Raw genomic sequence first — 18891 nt, 5'->3', positions numbered from 1 at the left:
AGGAAAGCTGGTATGAGAAGCACAGTAGGCCATACTGAGAAATGTAACTTCCAATCTTTGAAAAACATTCTTATTCAAGTTGATTCTTCCAGAATAAAGCCAGGAAAAAATGAAAAACATTCTGATCAATTTATCACGGTATATACAAGTACATATATTTTTCAGCATTATCTTCTCAGTGTTTCAAATGTCAGCGGTATGAGATTCCCCTCAGTAATTCAATTATTCCCCTAGAATAAGCCAGTCCTTAGGGATGAGTTTATTCTTTCAATCTATTTATCAACTCAACTTCCACTGCTCCTGTATTTCAACAGAGAAAATATAGTAATTTTTTTGCTACTAACTAGCTGTGTGATCCCAAGTTACTTAATCTTTTTGGGCCTCAGTTTTCTCACCTGTAAAAATTGGGGAAAAGGACCAGGAGTAAAGGCAGAGCACAGGAACTAGACCAAAAGAAACTGGTGGTTCTCATTTTTTTATCCCTGTAGGGCTGCTGAGCTATTGCAAAGTGACCATGCATTCACACGGGCACCATGAACTGTCTGTAGAATGAATAAAAGAGTTTCCACTTTATGTACTAGAATTTTCACATGCATGTACATGATGTAACTTATAATACAAATTCAGGTTCAAATATAATCTTTACGTCTATAGAAACTTCCTGCTATTATGGATTTTCTCTATCAACTGATACTCACTGTATAAGCTGCTATCATTTGTTGGTCATGAAATGCTTTGACATTTAAAAGGACTCTTATGCTTAAAAATGTCAGGAGCCACTGGCCTAGACAATTTCTAAAATCCTTCCAAGTCTAAAAACTGTAATTTGAAGTCCATTATTTTTTTATCCCATGTTGAAATTTTTTAAATTAATTAATTAATTTATTTATGGCTGTGTTGGGTCTTCGTTACTGCACGCGGGCTTTCTCTAGTTGTGGCGAGCGGGGTCTACTCTTTGTTGTGGTGCACGGGCTTCCCATTACGGTGGCTTCTCCTGCTGCGGAGCACGGGCTCTAGGCATGCAGGCTTCAGTAGTTGTGGCTCACGGGCTTCAGAGCACAGGCTCAGTAGTTGTGGCACATGGGCTTAGTTGCTCCGTGGCATGTGGGATCTTCCCGGGCCAGGGCTTGAACCCATGTCCCCTGCACTGGCAGGCTGATTCTTAACCACTGAGCCACCAGGGAAGCCCTCCCATGTTGAATTTAAGTTAAATGTTACCAGCTGTAATTATCATGTCTTTTAATGAGAGTTAAAACTCTTCACAGATCTTAACTATAAAGCAAGTAAGAAAAAAAAGCCAGCTGTACAAATTATTAGGGGGTGTAAAAACTGAACTTGATAAAATAGTTTTAATATTAAATGAAAAACCAAAATTATTCATTGCAAATGAATAACTTCACATACTTCCTTAAGATAATAATATTAACAAACAAAATGAATAATCTTACTTGAATAAACATTAGATGGAACAGTAAAGTAAAAATCTTTCTAGGTTAAAAACTAAACCTCTGATTAAGATAAAATATGAATTCTTTCATTCAAGTTACTAAAAACTTGATTCCTGGAAACAGACATGTAAAAAAATCCCTGAGAACAACCTACACTCTAAGAACTGTTAGAAACAGTTAACTAGGGACTTCGCCGGTGGTGCAGTGGTTAAGAATCTGCTTGCCAACGCAGGGGACACGGGTTTGAGCCCTGGTCCGCGAAGATCCCACATGCTGCAGAGCAACTAAGCCCGTGCACCACAACTGCTGAGCCTATGCTCTAGAGCCCGCAAGCCACAACTACTGAAGCCCGAGTGCCTAGAGCCTGTGCTCCGCAACAACAGAAGCCACCACAATGAGAAGCCGGTGAACTGCAACGAAGAGTAGCCCCCGCTTGCCCCAACTAGAGAAAGCCCATGTGCAGCAACAGAGACCCAACGCAGCCAAAACTTAATTACTTAGAATTTTTAAAAAGTTTAATAAATTCCTTCTGATACTAAATATGTCAATAATGGACTATCTGGAGACTTTGAAAACACATGACATACAGAAATAATAACCAGCAATTCCTCTATGATTTTCTACTAAGTTCAATTTCACATTCTTTAAGAAGACTATGTCTTCTCAAACATCCACACTGCCTACCAATGCCTTCAAAAATACCCTCTATCTTGCTTCAAAATCTGCCACCAAAACAGAAGGCATCAGACAAGAATTCCTGTCACCTTTCATCCACTAAATCTATCTGCATTTGCACCTATCTTCTTCCCTCTCATTACACCTGATAAAATATCTTTTAAAAAAATCATGTAGGGCTTCCCTGGTGGCGCAGTGGTTGAGAGTCTGCCTGCCGATGCAGGGGACATGGGTTCGTGCCCCGGACCAGGAGGATCCCACATGCCGCGGAGCGGCTGGGCCCGTGAGCCATGGCCGCTGAGCCTGCGCGTCTGGAGCCTGTGCCCCATGACAGGAGAGGCCACAACAATGAGAGGCCCACGTACCGCAAAAAAAAAAAAAAAAATCATGTATATATACCACATCTTCTTTATCCATTCAGCAGTTGATGGACACTTAGGTTGCTTCCATAACTTGACAACTGTAAATAACGCTGCTACGAACACAGGGATGCATGAATCTTCTCCACTTAGTGTTTTTGGTTTTCTTCAGATATATACCCAGCAGTGGAATTTCTGGGTCATTTCTGGGTTTATTTTTAGCTTTTTAAGAAACTTCCATACTGTTCTCCACTGTGGCTGTACCAATTTACATTCCCACCAACAGTATATGTGGGTTCCCTTTTCTCCACACCCTTGCCAACATTTATTATATGTGTTCTTTTCCATGGATTATACTTCAAACAGCAAGTACTAGTTTTTCAGCAGGATAAATCCTAAAGACAGATTCACTGGGTCAAAGGGCATATGCATTTCTAATTCTGATAGTTCTTGACAAATTGCTTTCCACAGGGATTGTGACCAACTTACACTCCCGTCAGCAATACATAAACGTGGTTATTTCCCCACAGCCTCACCAGCTAAGAGTGTTATCAAATTTTCAGATTTTTCTAATTTAATAGGTAAAAAGAGAAATCTTTTTAGTTCTGATTTGTGTTTAATCTTACTTCAAGGGACATCAATCATCTTTTCATATATTTGAAAGCCATTTTAATTTCCCTTTCTGATTATTGCTTCTTGGAATAGTCTCCACTTACAGTTTCTATGACATGACCCTCTTCAGGCGATTTTTCTCTTAATTGCTTAGCTAATCTTCCTTTTTCTCATTCAAAAGCTTCTACTCCAATAACTGACCTCTAAATGCTGGAATTTCTTTGGGGTTGGACTGATATCTTTTGTCTCTTTCTTCTCATTTATTACTATAACTTTATATACCTTCTATAATCTGATGATTCCCAAATGTATATAACCAGCCAAAAATTCTGAGTTTGAATCATATATTCCAATACCTTCCTTTTTTTTTTTTTAAGTTAAGCATTTTCTCTCTCTTTTTTTTTTAAATTAATTAATTTATCTTTAGCCATTTGGGGTCTTCGTTGCTACGAGCGGGCTTTTCTCTGGTTGCGGTGAGCGAGGTCTACTCTTCATTGTGGTGCGCAGGCCTGCCGACGCAGGGGACATGGGTTCGTGCCCCGGACCAGGAAGATCTCACATGCTGCGGAGCAACTAAGCCCGTGCGCTATAACTACTGAGCCTGCGCTCTAGAGCCCGCGAGCCACAACTACTGAGCCATGTGCCACAACTACTGAGCCCGCAAGCCTAGAGCCTGTGCACCACAACGAAGTGTAGCCCCCACTTACTACAACTAGAGAAAGCTCGTGCGCAGCAACGAAGAGCCAATGCAGCCAAAAATAAATAAATAAATACATAAATTTATTTAAAAAAAAGAATCTTCTATGACCATACTATCTAGAAAATGCTCTTGTTATTCTTCATCATGGGTCTGCTCAGATTAACGGGTAGTATTTATTCTAAGTAGTAATTAATATTTAGTTGTTTCTGTTATCTGTCTCCCCAATCAGACTATAAGCTCCATGAAAGCAGAGACTTCTTTGTTCACCAAGTATCTGTACAATGTCACCGACAGTCTTTTAGACCAAGAAGATATCTGGTGTCAAAAAAGAGTTAAATACTCAACACAATACTGAATAGAGACTATATGTACTGAGAATTCTACACTTGCAGTCAACTACTAAATTTCTACTAGCCCACTCCCCTATAACAACAATTAAGCTAAAAATCTCAAAAAGCAACTAAATTATATATTCAATTCTAAATCAAAGTTTAAAATAAAAGGCTATAATAAAAGATGAAATGTGGGCCTCCCTGGTGGCGCAGTGGTTGGGAGTCCGCCTGCCGATGCAGGGGACGCGGGTTCGTGCCCCGATCCCGGAGGATCCCACGTGCCGCGGAGCGGCTGGGCCCGCGAGCCATGGCCGCGGGGCCTGTGTGTCCGGAGCCTGTGCTCCGCAACGGGAGAGGCCACAGCAGTGAGAGGCCCGCGTACAGCAAAAAAAAAAAAAAAAAAAAAAAAGATGAAATGTGATGTTTACCCAAAACTCCCCTCCCTATCTGGCTGAAATAATGCTAGTCACACTAATAAACTTGTTTTCTTTTTTTTAGGCCATGCAGCTCGGCTTGCGGGATCTTAGTTCTCCGACCAGGGATTAAAACCATGCCCCCTGCAGTGGAAGCGCAGAGTCCTAACCACTGGACCTCCAGGGAATTCCCTTAGTTTCTATTTTGCTCAGTAGGTTCCAAGTCAAGCAACTGGCTGAAAACTTCAAAGTGAATGTAAACAAATTCCTAATTTAGTGAATATGGAAAGCAAGTAAATGAGCTAAGGTTAAAGATTTTTAAAAATACCTTTAAAGATAAGCATAATAAAGAATTTCAAAGTACTTTTTAAAAAAGAGTCAACTAAGCATTTTCTAATAGCCCACCTCAGTTGCTGGGGATTTTCATGGATACCAACCACCCAGTAGTGATCAGATTTTCCTTTGCAGTGCTCTCTTGTGTTACATACAGGAGTCCATGTATGACCAAGTCCTCTGTTAAGCATTCGAACAATGCCTTCTGAATCCACATTAAATGGGGTACCTATATACCAAAAGAAAAACAAATCACCTGGAAACATAGCTACCTATTTGTTAAATAAATCCTTTTTCAAATACACACACCAATCAATCAACTTTCAATTCAAAAGCAAAACAAAAAACAAAAACAAACAAACAAAAAAAAACCTCCGCCAAACCCAAAAGGCAAATAATCCAAGATTATTTCCCATAAAATTTCACTAACCACATAGAGTAAGACCTAACTGAATCAAAGGAAAAAAAATTGCATGTGATGTGACTAAAATTTATCCAAAAAAAAGAGGAAAAAAAACCCTGATCAATTCAGTGAAAACTATGCCACCTGCTGGAATACAGCAGTTTTTCAAAGCCAATTTCAGTAAAGAAGTTAAAATTGAATCTGAAGTTTCCTTGGTCAAGAGAGACTTGGAAAAATGAGGAGAACCTAATGCAAGGTGATGATGTAGAGAAATCTGTCTTTAGTACTCTTCTTCCTCCCCCATCTCTTGGCCTTGTCACTGTTCTGTTCCCCAACAGTTCCCCACTGTTCTGCTCCTAGACTTACCTAGGAAACAAGTAAGCATCCCTGTTTCCCACCTACTCTGCTCCCATTTCAGGAAGTACGTGGCAAATTCCCTAATTATCCTTTTTTTATCTGTGACTTCACACCCCTCTTACTCTGCAAACAGCAGTTTCCTCAGGGTCTAGATCTGATTGGTAACTGGGAGAAAAAAATAAAGCTATATGAATGGAAGTTAGTAATGGTCACATTATTAAAGCATAAGTGACTAATTAATATCCCAATAGAAAACACATCCAGAAATGGTTGGGTTTTTTTTAAAGACAAACTAGAGTTTCCAATGATGTAATTAAAGGGCATGAATCTCCAATAATAGAAATATTTAAGCCAGAAGACAGGGTTAACAAGTGCCTTCAAATAAGGTACTCCTCAGTGTCCTTCAAATCATTTGTCATAACCCACTGTTAGTGAGTCTACAACAGCACACTGTTCAATAGAAATATCACGTGGGCCACAAATGTAATTTTTGATTTCCTCCTGCCACATGACAGAAGGGGGAAAAAAAGTGAAGTTAATTTTAATAATATATTTTATTAAATCCAATATATCCAAAATATTATCATTTTAACATGTAATCAATGTAAAAGAATTATAGAAATTTTTTACACTTTTTTTATTTCATACTAAGCCTTCAAAATTTGGAGAGTATTTTATAGTTATAGCACACCTCAACTCAAATTAGCCACATGTGGTTAGTGGTTACTATAGTGGAAATCAGTAGAAAATTCCTGATTTTCACGTAGAATCTGCTAAAAAAGCCAAAAAAATCTGCTAAAAAAGCCAAAACTTGATCTCCTTTTTGCTAGCTAATAAACTTTCAGAAAAACTTATTTCCCTCTCTGTAAGTGTTCTAATCAGAATTCTGATGAAGAAGAGATCTTGTACATAAAACAGTGGCTACCTCACCTGGAAATTCCAGTTTCCAGTTCGGCCAATATATTAAAATAAATTTAAACATAAAATATAGACAATTTATCTTTAAGCAAATTAATTAGGAATAAATAATGAAGCAATTTTCTTCTTGAAAAATGACTTAAATATAAATGAATTTATCTTGCCTTCAGCTGAAAAGCCAAGCCATACAAGGTAGGATTTCCTTGTAAGAGGAAGAGGATCACCATGTAAAATTTGTTTTTTCTTTTTCCCCAGCTCTAGCAGTTGAACTCCCAGGCACTGATCCCCATCAAGTCCTGTACCTAGGGAGAAAATGTAAATATAAATCAGGTATCAAAGGTTATTTAGCTATGATGTAGTCTAAATTATCTTCTCTGAAGTGAATTTTATTTTGTGATAAATTCCTAAGTTAGCAGTACTTTTTATAGATAAGCCACTTACCTGAGGCACCATTCAGGGATTAGAAGCAGAACAGTATGTTCTGGACTATTTATATAAAGTGTTTATAAGTGGTAATTCATTCACTCAAGAAGTATTTAAAGAGAGCTTACTTTGTACCAGGTACTGAGGCTACAATGGTAAACAAGACAAAGTCAGTGTTCTCATGAAACTCATATTCAGGTAGGAGAGGAAAAGCTAATTTAGAAAGAAAGAAAATACTAAGTGTCATTATCAAAGATTAAAATACTAATGTGATACAGAGTGTCAGACTGAGTGGCTACTTTAGATTGGACAGACAAAAGTGGCCTTTTGAGAAAGTGAAATTTAAACTGAGATATGATTTGCAAGTTGGAGTCAGCCATCCAAACGATAGGGGTAGGAGCACTACAGTAGACAGAGAAAAGCTAATGAAACGGGCCTAAGCTGGGAACAAGCTTGGTGAGTTTGAAGAACACAAAGAAGCCAGTAGGGCCAGAACCAGTAACAAGAAAAAAAGTGGTAAGAGATGAGGTTGAAGAGGCAGGCAAAGGTCAGATCATGTAGGACCTTGCCACCTGGGATAACAAGTTTGATTTTTATTCTAAAGCAATAGGAAGACATCAGAGGATTCTGAGCAGAATAGGAAAGTGATTGGATTTATGTTTTTAAAAAGTCACCTAGGGGGCTTCCCTGGTGGCGCAGTGGTGGAGAGTCCGCCTGCCGATGAGGGGGACGCAGGTTCGTGCCCCGGTCTGGGAAGATCCCACATGCTGCGGAGCGGCTGGGCCCGTGAGCCATGGCCGCTAAGCCTGCGTGTCCGGAGCCTGTGCTCCGCAACGGGAGAGGCCACAGCAGTGAGAGGCCCACGTACCGCAAAAAAAAAAAAAAAAAAAAAAAAAAAGTCACCTAGGCTGCTATGTGGAGAATGGATTGTGGCAGGCAAGAATTGAAGCTGAAAAGCTAGTTAGGAGGTTATTCCAACAGTCCAAGAGATGATGTCTGGGTTGCACCAGGGTTTTAGTGGAGATAAAAAGGGACAGATGTACAATGCGTTGTGTGAACTGACATGATAATGACTTTGCTGACAGAGTGATGTGGGGACATGAGGGAAAAAGAGGATAACTCTTAACATTTCTGGCTTGAGTAGCTAGATTGATAGTATGACGTTTACTGAAATGGAAAAACTAAGAAGCAAGTTTGGAGGGAAAAAGAAAGCCCAGAGGCTTTATTGTGACCAAGTTAAGTATGAGATAAATATCAAAACTCTACATAGAGATTTCAAGTCGGCAATTGGATATGTAAGTCTGGAGACATAAGGAGTGGGGAGGGCTGGTGATACTAATGTAGAAGTCATGAACATATAGATGTATTAAAGCCATGGGTGTTAATGAGATATCCCAAAGTAGTTTCTCAAACTGCATTTTTTGACCTGTGAGTCATGGAATCAATCCAGAGTTACAACCAGAATTTAAAGAAAAATGAAATCAAAGAGTAAATATTGTCCATGAGACTTTCATTCTAGTTATATCTGCAGGTATGTATAGAATAGCAACATAGAATATATTTCTCACTAGGGCTAAGCAGTCGAAAGACTAATAGCTCCTGACCTAGTGAAAGGAAGAGAAGGGGGCTGTGACTGCGCCCTGGAGTACTCCAGCTAAGAGGGGGGCATAGGAACAGGAGCCAGCAAAGGAGCTGAAAGAGTTATCAGCTCCTAAGGAAAAAAAATGGGAGAGTGACGTCACAGAAGCCAAGAGAAGAAAGTATTTCTGGTGGAATTGTTTAAATAAATAAGCATAAAAAGATCATCGGTAACCTTAATAAAACCAGCCTTAGCACAGCAATGGGGACTGAGGACAGAATATGAAGTGAGGAAAAGGAGGCAACAACTTTTTAAGTCACATTCAAAGTTGCTCTGGTCCTTCACACAAGGAGTTAGTTTACTTTTTGAGGCATTTAAACTCTGATAATTCTTATAAGATATAGACATGGAAGCAATTAACCAAACTCTACCTTAGAATTCTTTCTATAGTACAGTTTTTCTATAAATAAAACGTTTTCATTTTCATTGCTATTGGTGAATACAACAAAATTCTGTACAAAGATTATACTGATTCAAATACTAAAATAAATGCAAAAGGAGATACAATCCAAACCAGAGAGAAAAAAAGCTTAAGTAATTTCCATTTTACTTCAGGTCATGGTAAAACTATAAAATAGTAGAAAAAATCTACCTCTGTGATAAACAATGACAAGCTGTTCTCCATGTCCTGCCACTGACACAACAGGCCCAGGGAGACTGAAGACCTCTTTCTGAACACCTCCAATGGTAAACAAGCGAAGGAGCAAGGCGTTAGTGGCAGCAGCAGCCCATCCCTGACCAAGACATATGGCTTCAATATTTTCATTCTGAGGCATGTCTACTATCCACTCTTTGCTTGAATCCCATGAACTGAAGTGCAGGCAGTGAAGCTTGCTAAAAATTAAAACAAGACAGAAACAATCAAACTTTCACACTTGACATTTTTTCCATATATGTAACTAATCATTACACCCAGTAACAATCAAATAGTTTATTTTTCTATTACACACAAATCATACAAAAATGGCTTTAAGAAAGTAATTATGAAATATCCTTAAAATGAACTATGTTAAAACCATTAATAGTCATGTTACTGAAGAATATTTAAAGATACGGGAAAATGCTCACAATATAATGTTAAATGAAAAAAATCAGGATAAAATCAGCAGAGTGTCATCCTGGGCTGCAAATACACACAAAAATCACAACCAAATTTTTAAAAAGGAAGAAAGCATCAAAATGTTAGGCAAGAGTCCTCTCATTGCAAAAAGAAAAAGAAAATTCAATATGGGAGAACAAAGAGAAAAAGAAAAAAAAAATCATAATCCCACCAGCAAGATTACCAACCACTGCTAACAATCTGATTTGTGTTTCCAGTCTTTTTTCTTTGCATATTTACATACATGCAAGTTATTATGAAACTTAAGCTTCAAAACGTAGATACCATAGCATTTAGAATCAGAGGCAGTACTGACTTCCTAAACAGTAATTTTAAATTCAAATTTAAAATAAAGGGAGATGAGGGACTTCCTTGGTGGTCCAGTGGGTAAGACTCCGCACTCCCAATGCAGGGGGCTCGGGTTCCATCCCTGGTTGGGTAACTAGATCCGGCATGCATGCCACAACTAAGAAGTCCACATGCTGCAACTAAAAGATCCCGCATGCCGCAACAAAGACCCAGTGCAGCCAAAATAAATAAATAAATAAATAATAAAATAAAATAAAGGGGGATGGGAATTCCCTAGCGGTACAGTGGTTAAGATTCCGCTTTTTCACTACCGAGGATGCGGGTCAATCCCTGGTCAGGGAACTAATATCCCCAAGCCACGCAGCTCAGCCAGAAAAAAAAAGGGGGGTGGGGGGTGGACCTAGACATTATCATGTTAATTGAAGTAAATCAGAAAGAGAAAGACAAATATCATATGATATCACTTATATGTGGAATCTAAAATACGACACAAATGAACATATCCAAGAAACAGAAACAGACTCACAGACATAGAGAACAGACTTGTGGCTGCCAAGCAGGAGGGTGGGTGGGGGAGGTAAGGATTGGGAGTTTGGGATTAGCAGATGCAAATTAGAATATATAGGATGGATAAACAACAAGGTCCTACTGTATAGCAGGGGGACCTATATTCAATATCCAGTGATAAACCATAATGGAAAAGAATATGAAAAAATATATATAACTGAATCAATTCGCTGTACAGCAGTAATTAACACAATATTGTAAATCAACTACACTTCAATATTTAAAAAATAAAATAAAATAAATAAAAGGATAACATTGTATATGACTCTGAAATAATATATCTAGGAAAACAAAGAGAAGAACAATGATCAAACAGGAAATCATAACAATCTTAACAATCCGAAATCAAAGTTGCACATGGAGCCAAGGGGGAAGGGGGATGTGGGGGGATGGATTGGGAGTCTGGGGTTAGTAGATGCAAACTATTATACACAGAATTGGATAAACACTGAGGTCCAACTGTATAGCACAGAAAACTATATTCAATATCCTGTGATAAATCATAATGGAAAAGAATATAAAAAAGAATGTATACATATGTATAGCTAAATCACTTTGCTATACAGCAGAAACTAACATAACATTGTAAAACAACTATACTTCAATTTTAAAAAATTGCCATGGAAATAAATGTTCTAATTATGGAAAATATTCTGAGTTAGAGACACTGAGTCAACAGTGATTATTTTAGTAAACTGATTTAATACAATAATAAAGTATTGGGTTTCCCTGGTGGTGAGTGGTTGAGAGTCCGCCTGCCGATGGAGGGGACACGGGTTCGTGCCCCAGTCCGGGAAGATCCCACATGCCGCGGAGCGGCTAGGCCCATGAGCCATGGCCGCTGAGCCTGCACGTCCGCCGCAATGGGAGAGGCCACAACAGTGAGAGGCCCGCGTACCGCAAAAAAAAAATTTTTTTAAATGAAGTATTGAGTTGATTTTACAATGTGTAAATTAGGAAACCAATTAAAATATTAAAATGACCCAATTTGGTGTTTCTCGGGCTTTAATGCATACTCTATCACCTGAGTATCTTGTTAAAATGCAGATTCTGACTCAGAAGGTCTGGGTTTGGGTCTGTGATTCTGTGTTTTCAACATGCTCCCATGTGACCCATGCCCCTAGTTTGTGGACCATAATTTGAGCAGCGAGGAACTAATGTATCCAGTCAGAAGGATTTTATTCAAATCACCTGGGAGTTAGTAAAATCTATGATCAAGTGTATAAGCATTATGATCAGCTGAAAAAATTAACAGGGCAAGCTGGCTGAAATAACAAAGCTGAATAAAATATTTTTTCTTCTTTAAAAAAAATACAGATTCTGCATCCACTGCTTTTCCATCATAATTTTCTTGTCTCTATATCTACCTACCTACCTAGCAACCAACCAATATATCTAAGTTAAAGTCTAAAGTTTTTTAAGTTAAAAAGTCAAAATGACAGATAATACTAATAACATTTTTAGTGTGTTTTTCCTTTTTTTTTTTTTAAAGAGAAGTTTCAAATCTAATCTATAGTGACAAAACCCTAATCAGTAGTTGTCCAAGGCTGGGATTAGATTAACTGTTAATTGTTAACAGTAGTTATATCTGAGAGTAGAATTCTGGGGGGAATTTTCATTTTCTAAAAATTCTGTACTACTTAAGCTTGCTGGTTTACAATTAATCCGTGTATTACTCTTATGTAAGAAGGGGACAAATAAGCAAAAACAGACATATGTTCTGAGGTATTACGGGTGTGCTGCTATTTGTACTAAACTCTTCCTTCTGAAATTCCATACTATAAAAGACATAATTTTGTTTTTTGTCTTACGAAGTTTTTGTACTGAATTTCAACGTTTTTAGTACAACAGTTCAACAGTAACAAATTCTTCCTAATAATCTTGAATTTACCTTGCTAGTTCATCAGTGCTTTCACATGCCAACAAAACAGCTTCATGGGAAAGATCTGCTACTGTATAATTCAAAGTGTTTGATAAGTGTGTTGCATGGTGTATGGAGGTATCATGGAACTCCACATCTATGGCATTGTCTTGCTCATCATTATAGCAGCGAATAATTCCAATAGAGTTCCACACCTACAAACATGTAAGGTTAAATACAAGTCTGAGAAAGGGTAAAGTTCTTAGAATCAATAGACTAAAATAGTACAAATTAACAAATAATGTAGTCTATATCAGGGATTAAGTTATGGGAGCAACCACAGCTTATTTACCTCTAAATAGTTTCAGGTAACAGTAGTAACATCGGAGCAACAATCACTAATTATTCTTTTCCTCATGAGAAGAAGGTACATATATACTTATTTATTAGCAAATGGAATATTTTACCTAATATTTTTTAAAATTATATTACTGTCATAAAAAAATACTTTACAATTCACCTTTAGACAACCGAACCATTAAATTCGTCAAACAAAACATTTCAAAAATGTATTTACTTACAAATATGACTGCATATTTCTTTTGGTCCAACTAACTGGTTTATAGTTATGGCATATATACATTTTAAGGCAGCACAGGACTTCCCTCGTGGCTCAGTGGTTAAGAATCTGCCTGCCAATGCAGGGGACATGGGTTCAAGCCCTGGTCTGGGAAGACAGCACATGCCACGGAGCGACTAAGTCCGTGTGCCACAACTACTGAGCCCACGTGCCACAACTACTGAAGCCCACACACCCTAAAGCCTGTGCACTGCAACTACTGAGCCCACGCGTGGCAACTACTGAAGCCCACATGCTCTAGGGCTCATGTGCTGCAACTACTGAGCCTGCATGACTAGAGTCTGTGCTCTGCAACAAGAGAAGCCACCGCAGTGAGAAGCCCGCGCACTGCAACAAAAGAGTAGCCCCCATTCGCTGTATCTAGAGAAAGCCTGCTCGCAGCAGCGAAGACCCAACACAGCCAAAACTAAATAAAAATCATGCACACACACACACACACACACAACAGGAATTTAAAAAAAAAGGCAGCATAAATTGATACCATTTGGAAAACTTGTCTTCCACTCACGTACACTATAGGCTCATACTAGGCAGGGTAGGCCCTAGTGTTTCCTTTCCCCTACCACAAATACAACTATAAAGTATTTGACAATATTCAAAAAATTAAGATCTATTACTTGATGATGATTACTGATGGCAATAAAAAGGTTTTTTTTTTAAAATAAAACATCACCTTTAATATCTATCTACAAATTTATGCCAGGACCATACCACTTAAAAAGGACAACTGTCAAAGTCCTCAGTGGAAAACCTCAAGTAATCAACAAATAAAAATATTAAACTTTTTTAGCTCTCAAACTTAAGACAAAAAGTTAATATAGTCATTCATCCATAAATATATATTGAATGCCTATTGTGCCATACCTTGTTCTAAGTGCTATCAGTAAACAAAACAGAAAAATCTCTGTGCCTCTGGAGAATATATTCCATTGGCATGGGGAAAGGGGCAGATAGCTTTTTTTTTCATAGCACTTATCACCTTCTGATAGTATACCATACCAGTGGTTGCCTTCTAAAAAACACCTTCTAACTAGTGTTCTGGAATCAGTACAATCTCCTATATAAAAACTAATATGAGAAGTAAAGTTTGGAAGTATAGCCAAGAGGTACTGCAAGATATACAGTCACATTTATTATGTTCATTATATGCCATTTTGCAAAGCAGAATTTTATTTAACACAATATTCAATAATAAGGTTGAAATAAGATTAAAACTGTGAGTTAACCATAAAATAAATCAAGCACAAAATTATAATCAACCAAAGTGTTCCAGGCCAGTTAACCAAGGTTTTTAAAAAATATTTTTACCAAACAAAATTAACTACAGTGAGATAAAATGCTTAAAAGTGAGATAAGACTATTTTAAAGTTACATGTAGATGCAAGGCTTACCATGAATCTGTGAGTGAGATGCAAGGGTGTAGAACCTGACTGGAATGGCTTTTGCCGGGGCGTTGGCATAGGACCATCATAAAATGGCCTTTGGGATGTTACAACTGGTAGATTGTGAATGCTGCCTGCCTGATCATCCTCCTCCTCTTCTTTGAGAAAACTAGAACCAGTTTTTATCACTGTAACATCTAGAAAACAAAGAATTATAATTAGAGAATCATAAATACCTATTACCTTGAAAAAGAAAAGCATTATGAAATCTAATAACCTTGTTCATTCATATTTAGTAATACTAACATTTTAATACTATTTGCCTCTTTCACTGTGTTAACATCTGCAGTGATAATTCAAAAGCAATGGAGGGTAAAACTGCTGGTACCTTAGCATGAATCAAAGCAGTGGCACCAATCTGTATTAGTAGTCAGTGTATTGTTAACCAATTGCAGTAAAAATATTAATTTTATTAAATCTTGATCTTTGCATAGATTTTTTAAAAATGTTCTCTGTGTTAAAATGGGAAGTGTGCATAAAGAATTGTGATGGGGGATTTCCCTGGTGGTCTAGTGGTTAAGACTCTGTGCTTCCAATGCAGGGGTTGTAGGTTCGATCCCTGGTCAGGGAACTAGATCCCACATGCTGCGCAGCATGGTCAAAAATTTAAAAAAAAAACATGCTGCGTAGTGCGGCCAAAAAACTAAAATAAAAAAAAAAAGAACTGTGATGGTTGTCTAAAAAAAAAAAGCAATTCTGCAATTGACTTGTAAGCTGAACTACCTAATTTTTTCATGTAACACCATTTTTATTGGAAATACCAGATAAACTATGGTTTATCAAGTATGTGGCAAACATTTTCTTAAAAATGAAGTGAGCTGGTCATTTAAGAAAAATAACTGACAGAATTTGTGGTCAATGATAAAATTGGAGCTTTCAAGCGAAAATCAGAATAGTGAAAAACGTGTACCTGCCACCATGAGCTTGACTGCTTTGTAATATTTAAAAACTTCTGATGAGATTGGCGATGATACTAACAAATATTATTCTGGATAACGTGTCAATATTAGGAAGGTCTGCAAAGCTCAGGCAACAGTATTTTCCAAATTACCAATGCATATGTGAAAAAATCAAACATGATAAAAGATCCATTCAAGGACTTCCCTGGTGGCGCAGTTGTTGAGAGTCCGCCTGCCGATGCAGGGGACACGGGTTCGTGCCCCGGTCCAGGAAGATCCCACATGCTGCAGAGCAGCTGGGCCCGTGAGCCATGGCCGCTGAGCCTGCGCATCGGGAGCCTGTGCTCCGCAACGGGAGAGGCCACAGCAGTGAGAGGCCCGCGTACCGCCAAAAAAAAAAAAAAAAAAGATCCATTCAAGTTAGACCAATGGATTTTAATGTAATAATAGAGTTGAAAAGTTCACCAAAAAGTTTTCAGATTCCACATTGCAAGTAATCTTTAAGAAATGATCATTTGTTGCGTTTTGGTGCAACATCAAAGAAGAATATCTGCCATTCTTTCAATAGGCTATTAAAATACTTCTCTTTTTTCAAACTACATATTGTGTGAGGCTAAATTTTTTTCACATACTTCAAACAAAAACAAATATATGGCAGTAGACTGAATCCTGAAGCACATGAAAAAATCCAGCTGTCTTCTATGCTAAGATCTGAAAAAGGGTAAAATAATATCATTTTTCTAGAGTTGTTTTATTTACATTAAAAAATGTTATTTACATTTATATATAATGAGTTTATTAATGTTACTTTAAAATGAATATTTTAAAAATTTCTCAGTTTTAATTTCTAACATAGTAAATAACAATAAATATAACTCCACACACAATTTTCTTTGGGGTCCTCAAAAAATTTTAGGAATGTAATGAGCTCCTGAAACCAAACATTTGAGGAGTGCTATCCTATAAACCCTATATGCTTTAAATGAAGCACAACTTATCACTGTACACTGGCATTTCACTTGGTAATGTTCAAATGTGCTAATTTTAGCATATAAGTTGTAATAGTCACTTTATTTAAAGGTTTTTCATTACAATCCCAATATCTTTAACAGATACCAAACTATTCAGGTTACCTATTTCTTTTTGTTTAAAAATTTTTTAATATTTATTTATTTATTTAATTGGCTGCACCGGGTCTTAGTTGCCACGTGCGGGATCTTTAGTTGCAGCAACGAGTATCTTTTAGTTGCGGCCAGGTTACCTATTTCTTGAGTTAGCTTGGTAGTTTGTGTCTTTCAAAGAATCTGGCCATTTTATCTAAGTTGTTGAATTTATGGACACAAAGTTGTTCATAATATTCACCTATTAAGCTTTTGTTATTAATAGCAGTGCTATCTTATAGAAATATAATGTGAGTTACATATGTGATGTAAAATTTTGTAGTAGCCATATTTTAAATAGTAAAAAGAAACAGGTGTAATTAATTGTAATAATATACTGCATTTAAAATATAATTTCAACATGTACTCAATGTAAAAAACGACCAAGATATTTTACATTCTCTTTTTTGTACTGTCTTCAAAATCTGGTTGCATTTTATACTTAAAACACACCTCAATTTGAACTAGCCACATTTTAAGTGCTCAAAAGCCACAAGTGGCTAATGGCTATCATATTGGATAGTGAAGGTCTATGGGATACACGGTGATGATACCCCTTTCATTTCTTATATTAGTCATTTGTGTCTTTCTTTCTTGATCAATCAGGATAGAGATTTATCAGTTTTACTGATCTTTTCAAAGAATAAGCTTTCGGTTTTACTGACTTCTCTATAGCTTTTGGTTGTCAATTTCATTGAATTCTGTTCTTTATCATTTCCTTCCTTTTGCTCGCTTGGGGTTTAATTTCCTCTTCTTTTTCTAGTTTGCTAAAGCAGAAGCTTAGATCATTGTTTTGAAACCTTTTTCAACATACGTATTTAATGCTATAGCTACATTCTACCAATCCAGTACTGACTTTAAATAATAGTTTTAATACAAAATTGAAAATATTGATCAGTAAGATGGATCATCACATTCACAAAGTCAATTCATACCAACTGAGTTTTCATCATCTTCTAGGATATGACTTCGCTGTCTAGGACGACCTGAAGCCAGCATGAGGTCATCATCGTCTTCCTCATCATTTATAATCCCTTTTGAAAAAGAGCGGGTTTCGACTGCATTGTCATTTAGAAAATCACCAGCACTACTTCTATCTTCTCCATCAAAAAGATCATTATAATCCTTTTCTACTCTGCTAGATACCTTGAACAAATTAATACAAATTAGAAAGTATTAGTGAACTACTTAGATAAACACAATTATTCAAAAGGCGATCTTTTAATATGCTCCTATAAATTCTACCAAGTAAGCAAGTGCCTTGGTAAAAATAATGAGCAAATATGTTTATGAAGATTGTATTTATATTTATATAAGACATAGTCCTTACTTTAAATGCCTTATAGTCTATGGATAAGGTGGAAGTATAAGACAGACATGTAAAGAAATACATGTGTATACCCAAATATAAAGCAAGATTTTATTCCTCACAATCATTCTCCAGAAAAGAAGTCAACTATGAGTCCTTACAAAGTCTCTCATTATAAGATATTCTCTCATTTACTTTTATTTTGAACAAGATACTGCTTAGGTAAGATGTTTACTTTAGATGATCTCAGTTAAAGCTCGTCTTTGGGGTATTTTTTGATGCTTACAGAAGTAAACAAATAGAATCAAAAGAAAAACAAAAGTGGCAAATAAATCCAACATTAATCATTGATTCCTAGGAATATGAACATATCATTGCAAGTACTGAATGTCACTGTAAACAATTTTTGAGATCACTTTAAAAGTGAATAGTAAGCAGATACATTGTAAGGATCACAATTATTCCTATAGAATGAATAAAAACTGTACAATGTTAAGTCCATGGAAACTTATAGTTGGGTATAAAAGTCTAATGAGAACACCACTAATGGATTCAAAAGGGACTATATCACAAATCTTTTAGATGGAAGTGCATATAACTGTGTTCTGGAAAGTTGACATTTAAAGAAATGAGAGAACAGAAAAAAATACTTCTAAATTCATATGTTTAAACAAATGATTTGAATAATTAAATTAATAACTATTGATAAATGCTATAAGAAGATATTTAACTATTTTATCCATAGTCCTAAAAGTTTATGTACTCAAGTTGGTCAAAAACTTTTTTCGGGGGCCTCCCTGGTGGCGCAGTGGTTGAGAGTCCGCCTGCCGATGCAGGGGATACGGGTTCGTGCCCCGGTCTGGGAGGATCCCATATGCCGCGGAGCGGCTGGGCCCGTGAGCCATGGCCGCTGAGCCTGCGCGTCCGGAGCCTGTGCTCCGCAATGGGAGAGGCCACAACAGTGAGAGGCCCTCATACTGCAAAAAAAAAAAA

At 37.1% G+C, this 18891-nt stretch overlaps 1 protein-coding gene across 1 annotated transcript in view; it reads right to left on the bottom strand.

Annotated features, from left to right (window-relative positions):
- Positions 1 to 18891, bottom strand: part of WDHD1 (WD repeat and HMG-box DNA binding protein 1) — a 59641-nt gene that overhangs the window by 16805 nt on the left and 23945 nt on the right. The window contains exons 11-16 of the mRNA XM_060096184.1: positions 17525 to 17735; positions 14480 to 14667; positions 12479 to 12663; positions 9205 to 9446; positions 6715 to 6852; positions 4945 to 5101 (exon numbers count right to left, since the gene is read on the bottom strand). Coding sequence (XP_059952167.1) covers positions 4945 to 5101; positions 6715 to 6852; positions 9205 to 9446; positions 12479 to 12663; positions 14480 to 14667; positions 17525 to 17735 — 1121 coding nt within the window. The remainder of the gene's footprint in view (positions 1 to 4944; positions 5102 to 6714; positions 6853 to 9204; positions 9447 to 12478; positions 12664 to 14479; positions 14668 to 17524; positions 17736 to 18891) is intronic.

This window comes from Mesoplodon densirostris, chromosome 4, assembly GCF_025265405.1.
Source record: "Mesoplodon densirostris isolate mMesDen1 chromosome 4, mMesDen1 primary haplotype, whole genome shotgun sequence".
Taxonomy (NCBI): domain Eukaryota; kingdom Metazoa; phylum Chordata; class Mammalia; order Artiodactyla; family Ziphiidae; genus Mesoplodon; species Mesoplodon densirostris.
Note: the sequence above shows the minus strand (reverse complement) of the source record. Positions and strands in the feature narration are given on the sequence as shown.